We start from the raw sequence: 19,129 nt of genomic DNA, 5'->3' as shown, positions 1-19,129 counted from the left end.
GCGATGATGAATTAGAACCAAAACAGGATGATGAATTAGAATCAAAACCAAATGTGATAATGCATTAGAACCAAAACATGATAATGAATTAGAACAAAAACCAAATGCGATGATGAATTAGAACCAAAACAAAATTATGAATTAAAACCTAAACCAAAATTCGATGATGAATTAGAACCAAAACGTGATGATGAATTAGCATCAAAACCGAAATGAGATAATAAATTAGAACCAAAACACAATGATGAAGTAGAACCAAAATGGCACGATGAATTACAATCAAAATGCGATGGTGAATTAGAACTAGAATGCGATGATGAATTGGAACCAAAACACAACGATGACTTAGTACTAAAACCAAATTCAATGATGAATTAGAATCAAAACCAAATGCGATGAGGAATCAGAACCAAATTGCGATGATGAATTAGAACCGAAAGTAAAACGTGATGATGAATTACAACCAAAACGTAATGATAAATTAGAACCAAAACACCATGATGAATAACAACCTAAATGCAATGATGAATTACAACAAAAACACGATAATGAATTAGAACTCAACCCAAAACGCATTGATGAAGTAGAACCAAAATGCGATGATGAATTAAAAACCAAAACGCAAAGATGAATTAGAACCAAAACGCAAAGATGAATAAGAACCAAAACACAATGATGAATTAGAACCCAACCCAAAACGCAATGATGAATTAGAACCAAAACACGATGATGAATTAGAATCAAAATGCAATGATGAATTCAAAGAAAAATCAAACACATGATCTGCAAACATCTCTAATAAATAGGTACATTGTAGATAGAAGATTATATGCTTTGATACATTCAACATTGTTCAACATTTTGTGGATTTATACAATACTAATATGTATACAATTTTTTCATATATAGTGTAGAAAGTTATATTTGCTGATATAATAAAAAAGGACAAATTATAGTAAACATAATTTTCTTGCTTCAATAAGCTCAAAACACTTATAATTGTAAAAAAAAAAGGCTCTACAAGTTACAGTACTATGGTATATACCTGTGCTATTATCTATCCCAGCACCAAGAATTGGATAGAGTTTTCCTCTAGCTCCCACCATAGGACCTCCAATTTCAATGGGTGACAGTATGTTTGTTAGAGGATGAATATAAGTCCCTGCTACAGCCAGCCACTGGCGTGTTTTGGGATGTCTCGTTACCGCAAGGATTGGAACTTCCAGACCTGATATTGGATCCACCATTCTTGTGAAGTTTTCACATTGAGTTTGATTTATATCAGAGAGTTTACAGTCCACTGGTAAGCCAGTACCTGGATTTACAGGGTAATTGACATACGGCAATATTGGCCCTCCTGTCTTCCAAATTTTACCTAGGATATAAAAAGATGAAGCTGTAGCATAAAATGTAAATAAACAATAATATATCTAAGCAATTCCTTGTAAAAGTCTCCAGACCCCCATTTAAATAATCTTCTCTAAAAAACAGCCTGTATATAAAGTTCAGTTTGTGACCGTGCTTTCTCTATTTTACTTGTTAATGATTCTTACCAAATGCTGAGTCTACAGTAGAGATCAGCTGAGAGGTAGCTGGGTCATATCCAACATTCCCAGCTATAGGAAGAACCTTCCCTGTCTCACTGTGCAGGAAGAAACCACTCGGAATAGGCGTTAGGTAGTGACTGGACAGCAGCATGGTGGAGTGCGGTTTAGGTGTGATAAGTCCAAGTACAGGGTCTACCGACACATACTCACTGTCCTGTACTGAACCATCCAGAGCTTAAAACAGAGAGAAATAAACACAGTTAAAGTTTTGTGGTGTGTATTCATTAATCTGCTTCTCTACTATTTTTAATGCATCAAAAAACTGGTTTAATTGTCCTAAGTATAAATACTGAAAATCCAATATACAACTAATTTGTTTTTCTGGAAGTGAAGTGTATAAGGGTTTAGTTCCATGATCTTGGCCGTAATAAAATCTTACATAGTAAACTATCTTATGAAATGTTTGATTCTTTGAAGTTATCTGCATATACAGTAATAATATTTTTTATAAGAGCCCACTGTGGATATGGAAAATGCAGGTGGTATTACACCATATTAGCAAAACAGATATGTTTATAGATGAACTGCAAAGTAAAGTGATGAACTGATATTTGATACATACTTGTCTACTCTCTTTGAATGGCCATGAAGATCCCTCCTTGTCCCATGAAAGGACATGCAAGTGTCTCGATTTTTGAAAAGGACCTCCCTGCTCAACCATGTGCTTAACAAATTAAGTGGTGTCAGTTGACTTGATTCTCACAGAATTGCATTACCATAGCCATGCCCCCTACTTTGCAATGCTGCCATTGTAAAACAAGGGGTGTGGCTACATTGAGTGTGGGGCAACACGGACCTGTACACCTCCATTTATTGTTAGACCTCTACCACGCCCCTGTTTTATACATCACACCATGTTCTGTCCCGCAGCTTAGCAAACTGGACAGCTCTCTCGTGGAGAGAGCAGTCTATAAGTTGGCAACTTTGCCTTCACATCATTCTTTCAAATCTGTGAATGTTGCTGCTATGTCACATAGATGGCTTTGTCCTTGCTATATTCTTCCTGGTTTATTGTCTATCGCTGTTATGTCCATGATCATATAACAACATCTGTCTCTGAACAAACAAGTCCATACCAAATTCAGTGTCACCATTCACAACTTTGAGATACCCAACAGACATGATAAGATGGCAAACTTTTCAAAGGCAACATGGCACTATCAGTCTGGAAAAACTATCACCATATCACAGCAATGACTGTCCTGATAACAGACTGCTTTATCATGTGGCCTCTCCTTATATGAACCCATCACTGAAGATACATTCATGTTCCTTCTTCTCTTACAAACTGCTCCTTAACCTTTAAATTCGTCTTTACTGTATATCGATAAACATTGAACATCTTTTATTTACCTACCTAATCCAAAAACTATTGTCTACAGTAATTTTATCTTTGTCTTCGTCTTCATCTTTGGTGTTCTAAATCCAAAGGTTTTTTTATCCCTTATACACCTATGTGATCACCTTGATACAAATATTAGTCAGTTGAGACCCGCCCCCAGCATTGGCCTGCTCATGTACCCATGGGAACGCCCAACATTTTCATGGGGATGCCCATAAAATGCTGGGCATTCTCATGGCCCAGCACCGCCAAAACACCTGACCGCCCCTGTCCCTCCCTCCCTGCTGCGAATGGCCTGGCGACAGTGTAAATCGCAGTGGAGGTTTGCACATGCGCAGAAATGCGCATGCACAAACCCCGACCATTGAAGCAGGAACTGACTTTGGTTCACTAGTTGTGAACCAGAATCATCCCCTTACATTGAAAGTGGCAATGTTGCTTACACCATTAGCTTTATGATATACACTTCAACATAGGGCTAGACATATTTACCAAAATTAAACACATTAAAATAGTATTGAGAATGAATCTTTACCTATAAGATCCCTTTTTGAAAGCAGCCTTGTCCTGTCCTTGTTAACGAGGTATGCTCCAGTTTCTTCCCCCAGCACCCCCCACGCTTTAAGTCTGTTGCTCTCCTTCATCACTGCATTGTACATTGTATTGCAAGATGCATCAAACAGAGCTCCATACCTGCAAATTAGATCTTCATATTAATACTTCATATGGAAAAAAAAATACAGCAAACACAATCTTGGAAATGAGAGTATATTTACTTAAGAAAACCAATAACAATAAAACTGCTTACCATATGAAAGAGACTGAAATGTTTAATTAGATTATATCGACATTTTAAATAATTCTGACTTGATTTGCTTCTCTTTAAGAATATTAGACTAATTTTTTTTTTAGCAATGTAATTAGGATTATAACGATAGTTTTGTGCTGAGAATAGAAAAATTGTAATGGTTTTTCTTGAAAAAATAATATTGATTAGGCCTCCGTTAAGGCTACAATACAAGTACTGAAAAACAGCACTGGTGTCCACACATTATTCAAGGAGGCGAGAAAAGCTTTATATCAGATTGAGAATAAATTTACCTTTTTTAAAACAGTGTCAACATAATAAGAGATGACAAGAGGTGAATAGTTGATCTCATTGCTGTTCCTGCCTCTATTTTTCTCCCCTAGTCCCCTTCACCCCCCCCCCCCTTTCTCCCCACTATGGTCCTACTACCCCACCACTAAGCTCTGTTCCCTCCCGTCTCTTCCTCTCTGCATCTCCGTCTGCATCACACTAAATTATCGCTCTGCAGTTTCCTTTTCTAGCTGAGGACACCACACCATGACTAAACTGGCTTCATCTCTGTCCTTCGCTTTATTCTTACCTTCACCTTCAGCTACAGCAACCCTGAAAATATCATACACATCTCTCCCATTAAGTCTTCCTCTCATTTTTCTTCAAATGTCCTCTCTTATGTAATCAGTATCCTTATCGTGCCCATACTCATCTCTACATCTTATACATCTTATCATCATATGATCATTGGTCTTTCTCAATGGCTCTCCTCACCCTCCCATGTGAGTGGACACTCACTTGATCTTGCCTTTACTCACCCCAACGATATTGATGCCCTCCCCATTCCCACTGACCATCTTCACTCGATTAACTTATCCCTCACTCCTTCTCCACCTCTGCCTCCCAGGCTTGCGTCTCTAAGTGTAACCATAAGGCTGTTGACACCATATCCTTATCTTCCCTGCTCAACACATTTCTCTCCTCCATTGTCTTCTCCTACCCAGACCGAGCCTTTACCCTTACAAAAGGCCACACTTACTTCTGCTCTGTTGTTCTGGAAGTTACTACTTGGCATTTCAAATGCACTAGATACATGCACAAGTGTTCACAAACCCCTTTAAATCTGTCTTTCATCTTCACCACTCCTCAGATAATGCCCTCATTTAAGTAAGCAATGACCTCTTCGATGTTAAATCCAAGGACCCCTACCCTCTGCTCATTCTTCTTGATCTTTCTGCTGCTTTTGACATAGTAAGCCACCCTCGCCTCTTGGAAATCCTAGAGTCCCTCAGTCTGAATGATTCTGCCATCTCTTGGTTGTCCTCCTACAGGTACAGATGGAGCAGCTCTCAATGGAGCTGCTCCTGACGATAGTATTGCCAATTGCCACTGGGCACAATCTGACAGGCACTCATGTGCCCCGATCTGTTGGAGCCCGCTGCTCCCCTGTCTCCTCCAGCTGCCTCCACTCCACCGCTGCCAAGCTGACGGGGACACGTGAGCATGTGAGATGCTTGCGCGTCCCCGTCAGATGGTGCTCCTGTCCGCCAGCCTGCTCCAGATCAGGACATCTGGCGATCCTGCAGGCTGGCAGACAGTCTCCTATGACTCCACTCTCCCTGCACATTTCCTCTACCATTAGAGGTCCCCTAAAGTTTTATTTTTGGACCTCTCACATTTTCCTTGTATACATACATACTCATCCCCTCTTATGGCCTCCAGTGACACTCCCTTTGTCATACTTTCACTGGCAGCTGGTCCTCCTCTCCTATAGATGCTCAGTCTCCCAGGCAGTAGGAGACATTGGTGACTGCTTATTGAGAGAATGGGGCAGCCTTATTATGTAGATATATATGTGGTCTTACTAAAAGTAAAAGCAGGTGGCTACTGTTTATGTATTATATGAGGTCTATAGCTCAATTGAAGTCAAAACTAGAAGCATCAAAGTAATGATGTGGTCAATTAAGCTTTTGTAGGCACTATGGTATGTAGTATGTGCCTTGGTTAAACAGTTACATAATAAGTGTAGTGCCACCTGTACTGAGGTGTACTCTACCATTCTACTCATGTACTGTAGGCAGCACCTGACTCATATCTCTCATACACACTGGCCCTTAGTGGGCAAATCATTTGTGAAAATGGAGTGCCAACGGAACCGTGGTACTTCTTGACAAAAAACATTGACAATTTTTCTTTTGCCCATAAAAGTGTTCAGGAAAACAGGCTATGTTGGGTTCTTCCTCAGATTTAACCTAATACAACAAGAAAATTTACATTTTGGATAAAGGTGACTGGGATGGGAGAAGGTATGAGAGATTGCTGCCGGATTTGTCATTGATCATGATGTATTATATATTACTAGTTAAAGGCCCATCAAAATGATGGCTTAGTCCCTATCTGCTCCTACCTTTGTCCATATCCAGCGAAATATATCATTTTGCTTTCACTTTCTGTTAAGGAGTAATTTGGTCCATTGCCTGGCCTCTATTGGCCACTGGTGGTACTTCATGTCAAAAAGTGAAGGGGGATTTAGCTTTATATATATATATATATATATATATATATATATATATATATATATATATATATATGTATATATATATATATATATATATATATATATATATATTTGCCATAAATTCACTTACTTTTGCAATTTTTTTGCAAATTCATCTCCTCCAGACTCCAAAGTGTTCTCTTTAATCACCTCCAACAATCTGGCAGATTCTCTAAGTGATGCCTTAAAGACAACACAATGCTCCTCCTGGGATTTCATGTCCTCCTGTAACATGTGCAGTTGCTTATTTAGGATGTCTTCGTACTCTGCAGCCAGCAGCTTTCTCTTAGCTATTTCTAGTTCAACCTAATGTCAAACAGTAAAGACTTGTATTAGAAGGATGAATAAGCAGTATTACTCCATGGTGCCATCTATAAAAGATCCTGTTGCTGGTCCTAAGACCATATGTACTGTATTCAGTATATAAGTGATATTAATGTCAGTACTGCCAGAGTTTTATTACACATAAGACAATAACAATTGTAGCCTTTTTGTCACTAAAAGGAATTTTTATCTGATAATGATACCACCTATTGAAGCAGGGGAAATTGAACAAAGGAGGCGGGCTCGTGTGCAGCCTCCAGGTGGGCCCCCTCCGCTTCATGGTGCAGTAGTCTCCCAGTCTACTGCCCATGAGGAGGTCTCCAGAAAAATGGTGTCACCTATGTCCAGGAGACAGATTTTTGTGCGGGACTCCGGAAAGGTAAGTGATAAAATGTAGCTGCAGTGTATGTGGTGTGGGCCTCCCTGGATCCATTGAACCAACTATAGAAACACCAATGTATTAAAGCCCAAAGAGAAGAAATTCTGGCAGTGGGAATTTAGGATCATAATATCCCAATGATGGTCTTTTTCCTATTGCTAGCACTCTTAAGACAATAACAGATTTACAAAATCACAAGTGATAATAATATAGTACATTAATCTACAGTAAAGTACTATGCGCCCTCTCTCTCTATATATATGCTTGATGCTGCACTGTAATCCACAAAAAATTCCTAGTGTGCGCAAGCATACATGGCCAATAAAGTTTATTCTATTCTATTCTATTATATATATATATATATATATATATATATATATATATATACAAGCAGATATGATCAGACACTCCAATCCATGATGTAATAGGTGCCCCGGTGCCACCTCCAAGAGGCCTGGTGGCCACAATATACACAAGGCTCCGACAAGCGCGCGGGGGGGGAGCGGCACTCGGCGGTCTCCAACAGTGGAAATAACAGCAAGCTGATAAACGATCGTTTATCAGCTTGCTGTTATTTCCACTGTTGGAGACCGCCGAGTGCCGCTCCCCCCACCCCCCCCCCCCCCGCTTGTCGGAGCCTTGTGTATATATATATATATATATATATATATATATATACACATACACAGGGGCGTAACTTCATATTCGTAGGACCCATAGCAAAACTTTGTACAGGCCCCCTATTTAGCAACTGATGGTGATAAATATATGTAAAACATATTACTTAGACAGTAAAGATGGGCCCCCTTCAGCTCTGGGCCCCATAGCAGCTACACCTCCTGCAGCTATGGTAGTTATGCCCTTTTATATATGATAGCGAAATCGAGACAGCTGCACTCCACGGTGATTATTAAAGTCAAATTTTAGTGCAAAGGAAAGCAACCATTTGTCAAGGCGTGCAAGAAAGCATTTTTGTATACTGTATAGAATGTGTCCTGTCCACAGAGCGAATAGATATTTGACAACCTTCAATACCCATAAGTAGATCCCTTAGTCCAGGGGTGTGCAAACTTTTTGCGACGAGGGCCAGATTTGGTGAAGTGTATGGGGGCCGACCATTCAGCCTGACATTCTTTGAATCATTAATCACATCAGAATGGTCCCCCACTCTGCCCTCATTCACTGTATGTCCCCCAGACTGCCCCTCCTTCATTGTATGTCCCCCATTCACTGTATGTTCCCCACTCTGCACCCCTTCTCCTAATGTCCATCAGTGCCTCCATTCATTGTATGTCCCTAAGCCTGACCCTCCTTCACTGTATGACCCCCATTCACTATGTACCCCACTCTGCCCCCATTCACTGTATGTCCCCCAGCCTGCCCATGCTCCCCCTTCTCTGAATGGCCATCACTGCCGCCATTCACTGTATGTCCCCCAGCCTGACCCTCCTTCACTGTATGTCCCCCACTCTGCGCCCCTTGTGTGAGCCAGAGGAAGGAGAGGCAAAGCAGGCACTGCAAGGACAGGAGATGCTTGGGCTCCTGCTGCTGCCCTCCTCCGCTCTGCATGTTATGGGAGCAAGCTTCCCCCTTGCTGCACCCCCTCCCCAAACACTGCTGTCACTGTGATTGTGGAGTAGGGTGATATACGATTGCAGCAGCAGGGGTAGGATGCCAAACACATCTGACTGTGGCGGCCGGCACCTCCTCACTGCAGCAGACAGCAAGGTAAAGGCGCACTCGCCGGGGCCCCACCTTTAGTGTCCTGTGCTGTGCTTCCCACATCTGATGCTCTGCCCGCTTCCAGATGGAGGCTGCGGGCCGCTTGAAAAGACAGCACGGGCCGCAATTGGCCCCCGGGCCTGACTTTGGTCCTGCCTGCCTTAGTCCATCTGACTGGAGCATTTATGGATAATTATTCAAGAAGCTCTTTAACATAGCACCAGTGTTACCTCTATTAATGTTCACTTATATTCAGTTAAACATTTGATATTTTAATTTCAAAAGTAGTTTTCAATGCATTATTCAATATACAAGTTAAAGTAATACCTCTTGCTTATTTTGAATGTAGTTTTCCACTATAGAACTGGAGTATCGCTTCGGGTAGCCAGCAATACTTAGATGTTTCACAAACGTCTCTTTTAAAGTGCTCACTTCATATACAAGTTTTTCATAGAACACCTTTACCTGCAAAAGGAAGATGGAAACCTTTTCTTGGTGCAAGCATATCAAAGTAAATGTAGTACATTACTTCTGAAGAGGCCTAGAAACCAGATGTGACCGTGACAAGGCTTTTGTTTGTCTCTGTTTACTAGAAGTAATTTCCTCTTTCAAGTATATTTTTATAGTAATGGTAAAGGTGCGACCTAGCAATAACTTGGCATTGCAGCTAAAGTGCAGCAAACAGAACCTTCATTGGATGGTGACATCTTCTCAACTAGAGTTTTTTTTATTCAAATGTCATACGCGACCGTATTTTTTTAAACAAAATATACACCTAAAATAAATAACGCCTTGGGTTTGAAAATTGGTGGGGATTTTAATTCTTTGATTCAATCAATGGGGGAAATTTACTAAGTTCAAATGGGTTTACTAAGTTCAATGTGACATACAACTGGGACCTGGTGCCCGGCAAATTTACAAACAGCCAAATTTGGCTGTATGAATGAGTACACCATTGATAGAACTTGGCTGAATATGACCATAGAGTTCTAGCTGAATAAATAAATAATAATAAAAAAAAAACTGTGTGGGGTCGAACCCTACAAGCATAACCAGCCCTGGGCTCTTTGATCTGGTGTTGATTGCAGGAATACAAGGGGAAAATTGTTGGGGTCCCCATGTATGTCTATAACCAGCACAAGGCTTTTGGCCCGGTCCTGGTTCCCAAAATATGGGGGACAAAAGGAGTAGTGGTCCCCCGTATTTCATAAAACAGCACCGGGCTCAAACAGCGATCAGGGTGATACCACAGCCAGGGGACACTTTTTACATAAGGTCCCTCGGCCAAAGCATCAGCCCTGGGGCTCTCTCTGCCACCCCTGGGCTGTGGGTGACGGGCTGATGTTGAAAAAAGTATAAAAATAAAATTGTTAAAAATAGATATTGGGTTCTGTAATAGAACTCAGGGCCCAGCAAGCCTCCCCCACATGCTGGGACTTCAAGTCCCAGCATGCAGGGCATTAATGGGCCCGCTTGGACTTGTAGTCCTATTACAGAACCAATACCCCAAGAACACACACACACCTATAAAAATAAAACTTGAATCAATACTACATACATACTGACCTATCTATCGGGTCCAAGGTAGGCCTGTCCTTTTGTCCAGTAGAATCCACATTGGTACGTGAATAAAAATCATACTCACCATCCCATCCGGTGAAGATTGTGTCCTCTTTGGTCCAGGTAGCATCCAGGAATGAAAAAACAAACAAACTGAATGCCCGGCTCACGTGGAACAAGAGGCTGCTTGTTTACACAAGCAGCCCCTCCCCGAGAATGAGGGAATTCCGTCACTGGATCTTCCCAGAGCCAATCAGGAGCGTGTAACTCAGGCTGACCGCAAGGGTCCTCAATGGGGTCACCTTGTGGTCAGCCGGTTCCAACCACAGAAGCCCATGTTAAAGTCATAACATGGGTTTCTATGGAGCCACACAGAGCCTATTAGGCAAGGAGCACACCAGGAGCCCACTCCTGATTGACTGAGGGAAGACCAGGTGATATAAGAGTTCCCTCATTCTCGGGGAGGGGCTACTTGTGTAAACAAGCAGCCTCTTGTTCCGCTGAAGCTGGGTATTAGGTTTGGTTTTTCGATCCCTAGATGCTACAAGGACTGAAAAGGATACGATCTTCGCAGGAAGGGATGGTGAGAACGATTTTTATTTAAAGGTACCAATGTGGATTCTACTAGATTCAATATTTTTTTAAATATACAACTAGATATAACTTTGAGTGGCTTAGCATATCACACCAATGTTTGTCCAGCAATAAAATGAAGTAGGGAACATCTGCAATTCTTTCCATTCGACATGTTTCACATTGATTACAAATCATGGATATTGATTGATGTTTACTGTAGATGATAGAAATGGAATCTGGTTGATAGGTTGACCGTCAATAGGTTGACCTCATATGGTCGACATGTTAAAATGGTCGGCAACTGAAAAGGTCTTTTTTGCATTTGCATTATTTTTTAAACTTTTAAAACTTTGTAGACTCCAATTGGGAACAGTGAACGGTGCTGTTCCCAAGGTTAGTGGAGCGTTGCACTTTGACCGAAGCATGGCGAACAAGATGAGCTACAGTGATGGAATGTCATACACTTATCCAAGCTATGAAATCTACAAATAGACACATATTTTATATTAATTGTGACTTTGTTTAGTAATACATATATGTTTTAAAATAAAAATGATTTTGTAGTAGCGTCTGTCTATACCTGTAGTGACCTTGTTTCTAAATTATTAGTGCAGAATTCTCCAATTTAGTGTTATTTTGTTGGTTCTCTTTGAGAATACACAGGTGTATCGCTGTTTTCTACTGCTTGATTTTATTAGGGAAATTTTCCCTTGCATACCACTGGTTTTTTTTTTTATATTCTGTTGTATTAAGATCAGCACCATGTGTAGAATTTTTTTTTTTTAAGTTGAACATTAGGGCAGACCTAGACACTGTCAACCTTTTGACTGTTGACCCTTTATACCATAACTGATAGAAACACAATGAATTACTACTATTACTGTATGTAAGGTCAGTTGTTATTTATTTATTTACAGTTTCTTATATAGCACGGCAGATTCTGTTGCGTTTTACAATTGTAGACAGTCATAAAACAAACTGGGTAACAACAGACAGACATGGAGGTAAGAGAGTCCTGCTACAAGCTTACAATCTATAGGGACATAGGAATGAAACACAAGGACAGGCCCCAGTAATAACCAGTGGCGGTTATTACCTATGGGTTGCAGTGCTGCAGCCCACCCAGGTAAAATCCGCCACTGTAGTGAAGCCAGATACAGTCTGTAAGACTGCACTGGCTTCACTGTGACTGGCAGTGACTTCCTATTGGATGTCCGACCTGCCAGTCACCAAGGCAGTCCCATTGGGAGGTGTTCCCTCCCTCTGGGACGCCTTTCTGCGGGCTGCCACGTAAAATCAACAATTGCGCATGCGCAGTACCTATATCGATATTATGCATGTGTTCAGATGTTTGTACTGCACATGCGCCAGTCCTGTCACCTGTCATCATAGCACAGGCACCGGAAACTCTGCAGGGACCGGCGGCGATAAAGAGGGGGAGGTGCCTGCATTATGGTACCTCCGCACCGGCTGCAGCCAGAGGCAGCCCCCTCCCCCAAAAAGGTACGAGCCACCACTGGTAATAACATAGCAGTCCCACCAAGTTATCCAATCTACTACGGCATTTGATGCTTACTTGAGTATTTCTTGCTTTCTCGTCTCATTCATTATATTCAGAATAATTAGTTGCTTACGTACCTCTTCTTTTAGTTGACCAAGTTTTGACGTCACCAGAAAGGACTGCTTGAGCAAAATATCATAGAACATGTGGGAGTTAAAACTTTCCATGTCTATCTGGTGTTCATAGTCCCAAAACTCATCATCTGCAATAAATTCTAAATTTGATAGGTACAAATATTATTTTCGTTATAAAATATCCATAGCCATCTGTCCATCTCTAGAACATTGTCTAATACTCTACCGCTTACATTAGGGATGGGGAACTCTTTTGGCCCTCTAGCTGTTGTTGAACTACACATCCCAGCATGGCCTGCTACAGTTCTGCTATTTAGACATACTAAAACTGTTGCAGGGCATGCTGGGATGCGTAGCTCAGCAACAGCTGGAGTGCCAAAGGTTCCTGATACCTGACATGATGATGGCCCATAAGCTGGCCCAAACCAGGAATTAAAAAGAATACATACTGTAAGCGACCAGCCCCTTCTCATTGCAAAGACAGACTCTCATTGGAACCCATGACGCAATAATGGCCTTATGTTCTTATTAGTGATATCAAACATTCATTTTTGTGTTCAGCCATTGTATTTTACATAAGTAGACCCCTAAATGCTACCATTACCACTATGTGCTTTACAGTTCTAAATTACAAGAGTTTATACATTACCATCATTTGTGTTATATACTCTTATACATACATCATAATAGCCTTAAGGCCCATACACACTGGGCGATTTGAGCTGAAAGTGGCTCAGTTTTGTTGTTGAACCGCTTTCAGCACAAAAGCCGCCCAGTGTGTACAGGGCAGCGATGAGCGCTGATGAGCTACAGATGGGGCAGGTCCCATCCTGGCTGGCGGATCGCCAGAACGTCTGCGCTGGCGACCCGCCAGCAGCCGCGCCAGCGAATACACTGAGACGCACGTGCGTCTCACGCGCACGCGCGTCTCAGTCTCCGTCGCCAGCGCAACGGAAACCCTGTCCGTCTCCGCCTCAGGGAGACGGACAGGGTTAGGGGGGGTTAGGGGGGGATGCGGGCAGGCGGCGGGGACCCGGGGGAACGGATGGAAGCGCCGTCGGAAGGGGACGCGCACGCCTCTCGTGCGCGCGCGTCCCCTTCTCACCATCGCCATGGCGCTGGCCGGGGATGGCGGCTGGCGACGCCAGCGCCATCCCCTGCCAAGATGGGACCTGCCCCATCTGTACCGCATCAACGCCGGCCACCGCCGCTCATCTGCTGGTATTACCAGTAGATGAGTGATGGGGTGGAAGGCTTTCAGTAGCGAACTGCTATGGAACGTCATCCACCTCCTGTAAAACATTATCAGGAGGGCAAAAATGACTGAGCAATTTTCAGGCCAGTGATGTTCACATCATCACTGTCCGTACACACTGGGCAAAATCGGCCAGTGTGTATGGACCTCTCCCACCCACATCCAAGGACACTCCCTCGATCTCGTCTTCTCTCGCTCTTGTTCCCTTACTGACTACACTATCTTGGCTTTTCCTCTTTCTGACCATCACCTCATCTCCTTCTCCCTCACTGCTTCCCCCTCTCCCACCCCCCCTCCCAAGCGCATTGTCTCACGGCATAACGTCAACACACTTGATCTTGCTGCCTTCTCAAACACGCTGTGTCCTCTTCTCGCCCCAATCGCCGTCATGTCCTGCCCGAACCTCGCCGCCTCCCTCTATAATGACACCCTATCTTCGGCATTGGACTCTGCCTGCCCTCCCTCCTCTATCCCCCTTCGATGCTCCAACCCCCAACCGTGGCACTCGCCTATCACCCGATTTCTTAAAAAGTGCTCTCGCACTGCTGAGCGCTTCTGGAAGAAATCACACTCCCCTCGCGGATTATCTCCATTTCAAATTCATTCTTTCCTCCTTCGGCTCTGCCCTTGCTCTGGCCAAGGAATCCTACTTTAAGTCCCTTATCCTTTCCCAATCATCCAATCCCCGCAGGGTCTTCACCACCTTCAACTCCTTGCTTTCCCCCCCCCCTCCTCCAGCTCTTCCGTCCTCCATCGTAGCCGCTGATTTTGCTACCTACTTCTTTTCAACCAAAATCTCCTCTCTCAGGACTGCCATCACTGCTGCCATGGCCTCACCCTCTCCCGCCTCCCCTCCTACATCTCCACTCCCCTCCTTCCAACCCCTGTCCTCATTTTACCCCACCACTGCCGCTGAAGTCCACTCTATTCTTCAATCCGCTTCTCCCTCCACCTGCCCGCTCGATCCTATCCCCTCCAATATTATCCGTCGTCTCAGTCCGTCAGTCTCCTCTCACCTGGCTCACCTCTTTAATCTTTCCCTATCCTCTGTGATCTTCCCTTCCTCCTTCAAACACGCTCTTGTCTCCCCAATTCTCAAAAAAACTAATCTGGACCCCAACTCTCCATCCAACTACAGGCCCATCTCCCTCCTCCCTTTTGCCTCCAAGCTCCTAGAACGTCTGACCTATAATCGTCACCTAAGCCACCTTACTGCAAACTCCATTCTAGACTCCCTCCAATCCGGGTTCCGCCCATTATGTTCCACTGAAACTGCCCTGACCAAAGTCGCTAACGATATACTATCGGCTAAATCCAAAGGCCTCTTCTCTATCCTCATCCAGCTTGATCTGTCGGCTGCCTTTGACACTGTTGACCACCCTCTCCTGCTCAACACCCTCTGCTCCTTTGGCATCACTGGCACGGTCTTCTCCTGGTTCACCTCATACCTCTCCGATCGCTCCTTCTCCGTCTCTCCGAGCTCCTCTCCTCTCCAGTCGGTGTTCCCCAAGGGTCCCTCCTTGGCCCTCTCCTCTTCTCCCTCTACACCACCTCTCTGGGCACCCTCATCAGCTCCTATGGTTTTCATTACCACCTTTATGCTGATGATACCCTAATCTATCTCTCCTCCCCCGACCTATCCCCATCACTCCTGTCCAAGGTCTCCGAATGCCTCACGGCCATCTCAGCCTGGATGACCCAACGCTTCCTGAAACTAAACATGGCTAAAACTAAACTTCTAATCTTCCAACCCCCGAACATCCCCTCTTCTCCCACTATCTCCATCAGCATTGGTGAAACAGAGATCACCTCCACCGACCAAACGCGCTGCCTCGGTGTCATCATTGACTCCTCCCTCTCTTTCACCCCCCACATTCGTGCTCTCTCACAGTCTTGCCGCTTTCACCTACGCAACATCTCACGCATCAGACCATTCCTCTCCACTGACGCAACCAAAATTCTCATTCACTCTCTTGTCATCTCCCGCCTTGACTACTGCAACATCCTTCTCTCTGGGCTACCTCTAACCCGCCTCGCACCTCTCCAATCCATTCTTAACGCTGCTGCTAGGCTCATCTTCCTCTCCCGCCGCTCTACCTCCGCCTCCCCCCTCTGTCTGTCTCTGTCACTGGCTCCCCATTCCTTTCCGAGTTCTCTTTAAACTCCTCACCACCACCTACAAGGCTCTCTCCTCCTCCACCGCTCCTTACCTCTCTTCACTGATCTCTATCCACACTCCCTCCCGTCCTCTTTGCTCCATTGCTGACCGCCGACTGTCCTCTCACCTAATCACCTCCTCCCACTCCTATGTCCAAGACTTCTCTCGCGCTGCCCCCCTGCACTGGAACAACCGCCCACCACCCATCAGGCTTTCTGATTCCCTTACCTCCTTCAAGCGCTCCCTCAAAACCCACTTTTTTCGACAAGCCTATCCCTCCTCCTAACCTCTTTTGATCCTCCTATCCTGCCTTCGTTCCCATCCGTTCCTACTTATCCTATTGTTTTTGTTCGTCCACCCACCTCCTTTTAGTATGTTAACTCTTATGAGTAGGGCCCTCCTTCCTCACGTACTCACCCTACCTCTTTACCTCACCTGTGCTACTGTCCTGTTCTTCCCTTCCTCTACTTCATCTTCAGTCTCCTCGACAATTTTGACACCTACTTCTGAACTGATGCTGATTTTAGTTCTACCAGCTATACCCCTATTTATACTGTATTTTTCAACACACCCTGTACGTTACCTTGTAATTTGTTTTTTGTTTGCTATGTACGGCGCTGCGGACACTTTGTGGCACCTTATAAATAAACGTACTACTACTACTACTACTACTACTTTAAAAAGCAACTTACTTTGACATTTCCGTCTATCAGTCTCATTCCAAGTTTTGTCCAGCTGCCCTTTAATTCTCATTTTAGGATGAAGCTTCTTACTGGTCATTACGGTTGATCCTTTAGATGAGTAACTACTCATGTTAAATTTCAGCTGCAAGTTTCGGAACTTTGGCCAACTAACACTCTTTGGCGCCCAGCCCAAGCCTCGGAACCAAACCTGTAACACATGGCAAGTATTAGTAACAACACAACAACCACAACGATAACAACTACAACTACAGTATGTTGCACAATCATTATAAGAAAATAAATATTTCAAAAACCTTTTAAGGTCAAAGCCTATTGATTCTTTTGTGACATGTGGAACATCACCCCTTAAATGTGGCACCAATAATTATTGGGCTAGGACAGGGATAGGCAATATGTGGCACTACTGCTGCTGTAAAACTACACATCCCAGCATGCCCTGCCACAGTTTGGTTGCTAAAACTGTTATAGGTCATGTTGGGATGTTTAGTTCCTCCGTAATTGGAGCAGCCTAAGTTGTTTACCCCTGGGCTAGGATATGTTTGGACCCATAAGAAGAAATCCATTATTCAAGTTACCACTAACCAGTAATGTTTTTATGTATGGTAAAGGGCTTATGCTAAGTTGGGAGCACATAAAAAGTGCTGTACAAATAGTAGAGAATCTACAAGTTGATGGGTCTCACTGTTGCGGTAAATCCATAGTTGCCTACCCTCCTGCATTCTGCAGGAGACTCCCTGAAATAACAGCAATCTGCCTCTCTCCTAGATTAGTCTACCAATCTCCCTCATTTCACCTAGCCCACATTACACTGTTACATTTTTGAGGAAAAAAAGGAATAAGAGATAGATACGCTTACAATGAATCATCAGCACCATTTCCAAGCACTTTAGCAAGTATAGTATCTCTTACTTACTGCTTTGGGCTCATCTAAAATTGGATAGAAGTCATTTTAAAAGATTCCTCTCAGATGTAGCAGCACATACCTACTTCTAGGTGCCACGTTCACAATCTTTTTTCTCCATATATGGAACTAGACATGCCCTTTGGGTGGAGTATGACACGCACAGTCAATGGGGCACTATGGAAATCTATATTACCAACTATAATCTCCCTGAAACTAGTTTTCAAAAGTAGGCAAGTATGGGTAACGCACATATTGTGTTATTCACGGCATTAACAATGCTTTTGCATATTGGTTAAAGTTTATTACTATTCCTGGTTATTGCTCATAGGCTTATTAACGGTACTCATCATCATGAGCTTGTTCAGTTCAAAATTTCATTACTGCCACTCATACTCTTTTAATTCCTGGTGGCCATCTGATGACGTGGCAGTGCTTGATTGGAGTGCCTGCTGACACCAATGCCTTCCTGCCCCACCTCCCCTAGTTTAACAACTGATATTCCAGTTTGGCGGTGCATAAAGGTTACACATGCCTATCATCGGTTCAGGGACACAAATGGTGAGTTATTTTATAGAGGGCATGTACAGAAGCCAATTTATGCACCTTTGTGTATGTCTTTTCAATTACGAGTGGTACAGAACTTGGCCGGATTCATCTTTCTGTGTGTTTGGGTGTTTTGGGTTGGGGACAGCATAATAGCACAGAGCTGCCTGACTTGTGGAAGCCATATGTCCCATCGGAAAGATTCCTGGTGGGCTGACATATATCCAATGCCTGTTTTGTTTACCGGCATGTGGTCCCACCACCCGCAGACTGCCCACTGTACTCATTACACTGCACTGTGCCCATTCATTCTGTTTCAGTACAGTAACTCTGCCATCCAGTGATGCTGCCATGGCGACTGTACATCGCACATTACACCTCTGGTGCTGCCCATGTCAGGACTCTTTTACAAAAATTTTCAGGGCCACTTTCCGTTCCCAATCTGCTCCTGCTTGTGGGTTGCAACTACATGCCTGATTCAGACCTTTACACTGCACAAGTAATGATTAAATATCTGCGCATGTGGATGGATCCTTGTGTGCATGCCTTAGGCCAGCGTTCGCCAACCCGTCGCTCGCGAGCGACGGGTAGCTCGCCGGGTGATTTAGAGTAGCTCGGGGACTCCCCGCTGCCGCTCGTGTAATGGCGGTGACTGGGTGAGCGCGACCGCCTCTATAGCGATCAAGCGGCACGGGCGCAGCAGCAGCCCCTGAACGGGAGCGAAGGGAGAGGTTTCCCCAGCAGCGCAGCCGCACGGACCTGAGTGAGTTCCTGCCTGTCACCGCGCACTGTTTGTCCCCGGGTTACCCGCGGTCACGTCTCCCACTGGGCGGCGGCGGGGATCGGTGTCAGGCCTGGCTGTCGCTACGTGACTGAGGGGGTCTTGTTTGAGTTCTACAAGTAGGTACAGCGTGATGCTGAGTCTCTGACATGTTCCCTCAGTCAGGCCCTGGCAGGTATAATGGGCATCATGTGTATGGCATATGTTTAATGAGTCATTAAACATATGCCACACAAATAATGCCCATTAAACATATGCCCCACACCTTGATACTCATTAATTA

At 43.9% G+C, this 19,129-nt stretch overlaps 1 protein-coding gene and 1 long non-coding RNA gene across 6 annotated transcripts in view; one reads left to right on the top strand and one right to left on the bottom strand.

The window, feature by feature from the left end:
* LOC146042901 (uncharacterized) overlaps window positions 1–19,129 on the bottom strand; it is a 119,013-nt gene that overhangs the window by 76,806 nt on the left and 23,078 nt on the right. For all 3 annotated transcript variants that reach the window (XM_083163185.1, XM_083163187.1, XM_083163186.1), the window contains exons 10-16: window positions 16,607–16,805; window positions 12,505–12,641; window positions 9,058–9,195; window positions 6,397–6,611; window positions 3,485–3,642; window positions 1,554–1,781; window positions 1,046–1,375 (exon numbers count right to left, since the gene is read on the bottom strand). In XM_083163185.1, the coding sequence (XP_083019311.1) occupies window positions 1,046–1,375; window positions 1,554–1,781; window positions 3,485–3,642; window positions 6,397–6,611; window positions 9,058–9,195; window positions 12,505–12,641; window positions 16,607–16,805 (1,405 nt within the window). The remainder of the gene's footprint in view (window positions 1–1,045; window positions 1,376–1,553; window positions 1,782–3,484; window positions 3,643–6,396; window positions 6,612–9,057; window positions 9,196–12,504; window positions 12,642–16,606; window positions 16,806–19,129) is intronic.
* The window catches only part of LOC146042903 (uncharacterized), a 29,568-nt gene continuing 29,125 nt past the window's right edge, over window positions 18,687–19,129 (top strand). For 2 of the 3 annotated variants that reach the window (XR_014464052.1, XR_014464054.1), the window contains exon 1: window positions 18,687–18,828. This is a non-coding gene — a long non-coding RNA (uncharacterized LOC146042903). The other variant, XR_014464053.1, reaches the window with a different exon arrangement.

The sequence above is a fragment of the Crinia signifera genome, chromosome 19 (assembly GCF_055691185.1).
Source record: "Crinia signifera chromosome 19, ASM5569118v1, whole genome shotgun sequence".
In the NCBI taxonomy this organism is placed as follows: Eukaryota; Metazoa; Chordata; class Amphibia; order Anura; family Myobatrachidae; genus Crinia; species Crinia signifera.
Note: the sequence above shows the minus strand (reverse complement) of the source record. Positions and strands in the feature narration are given on the sequence as shown.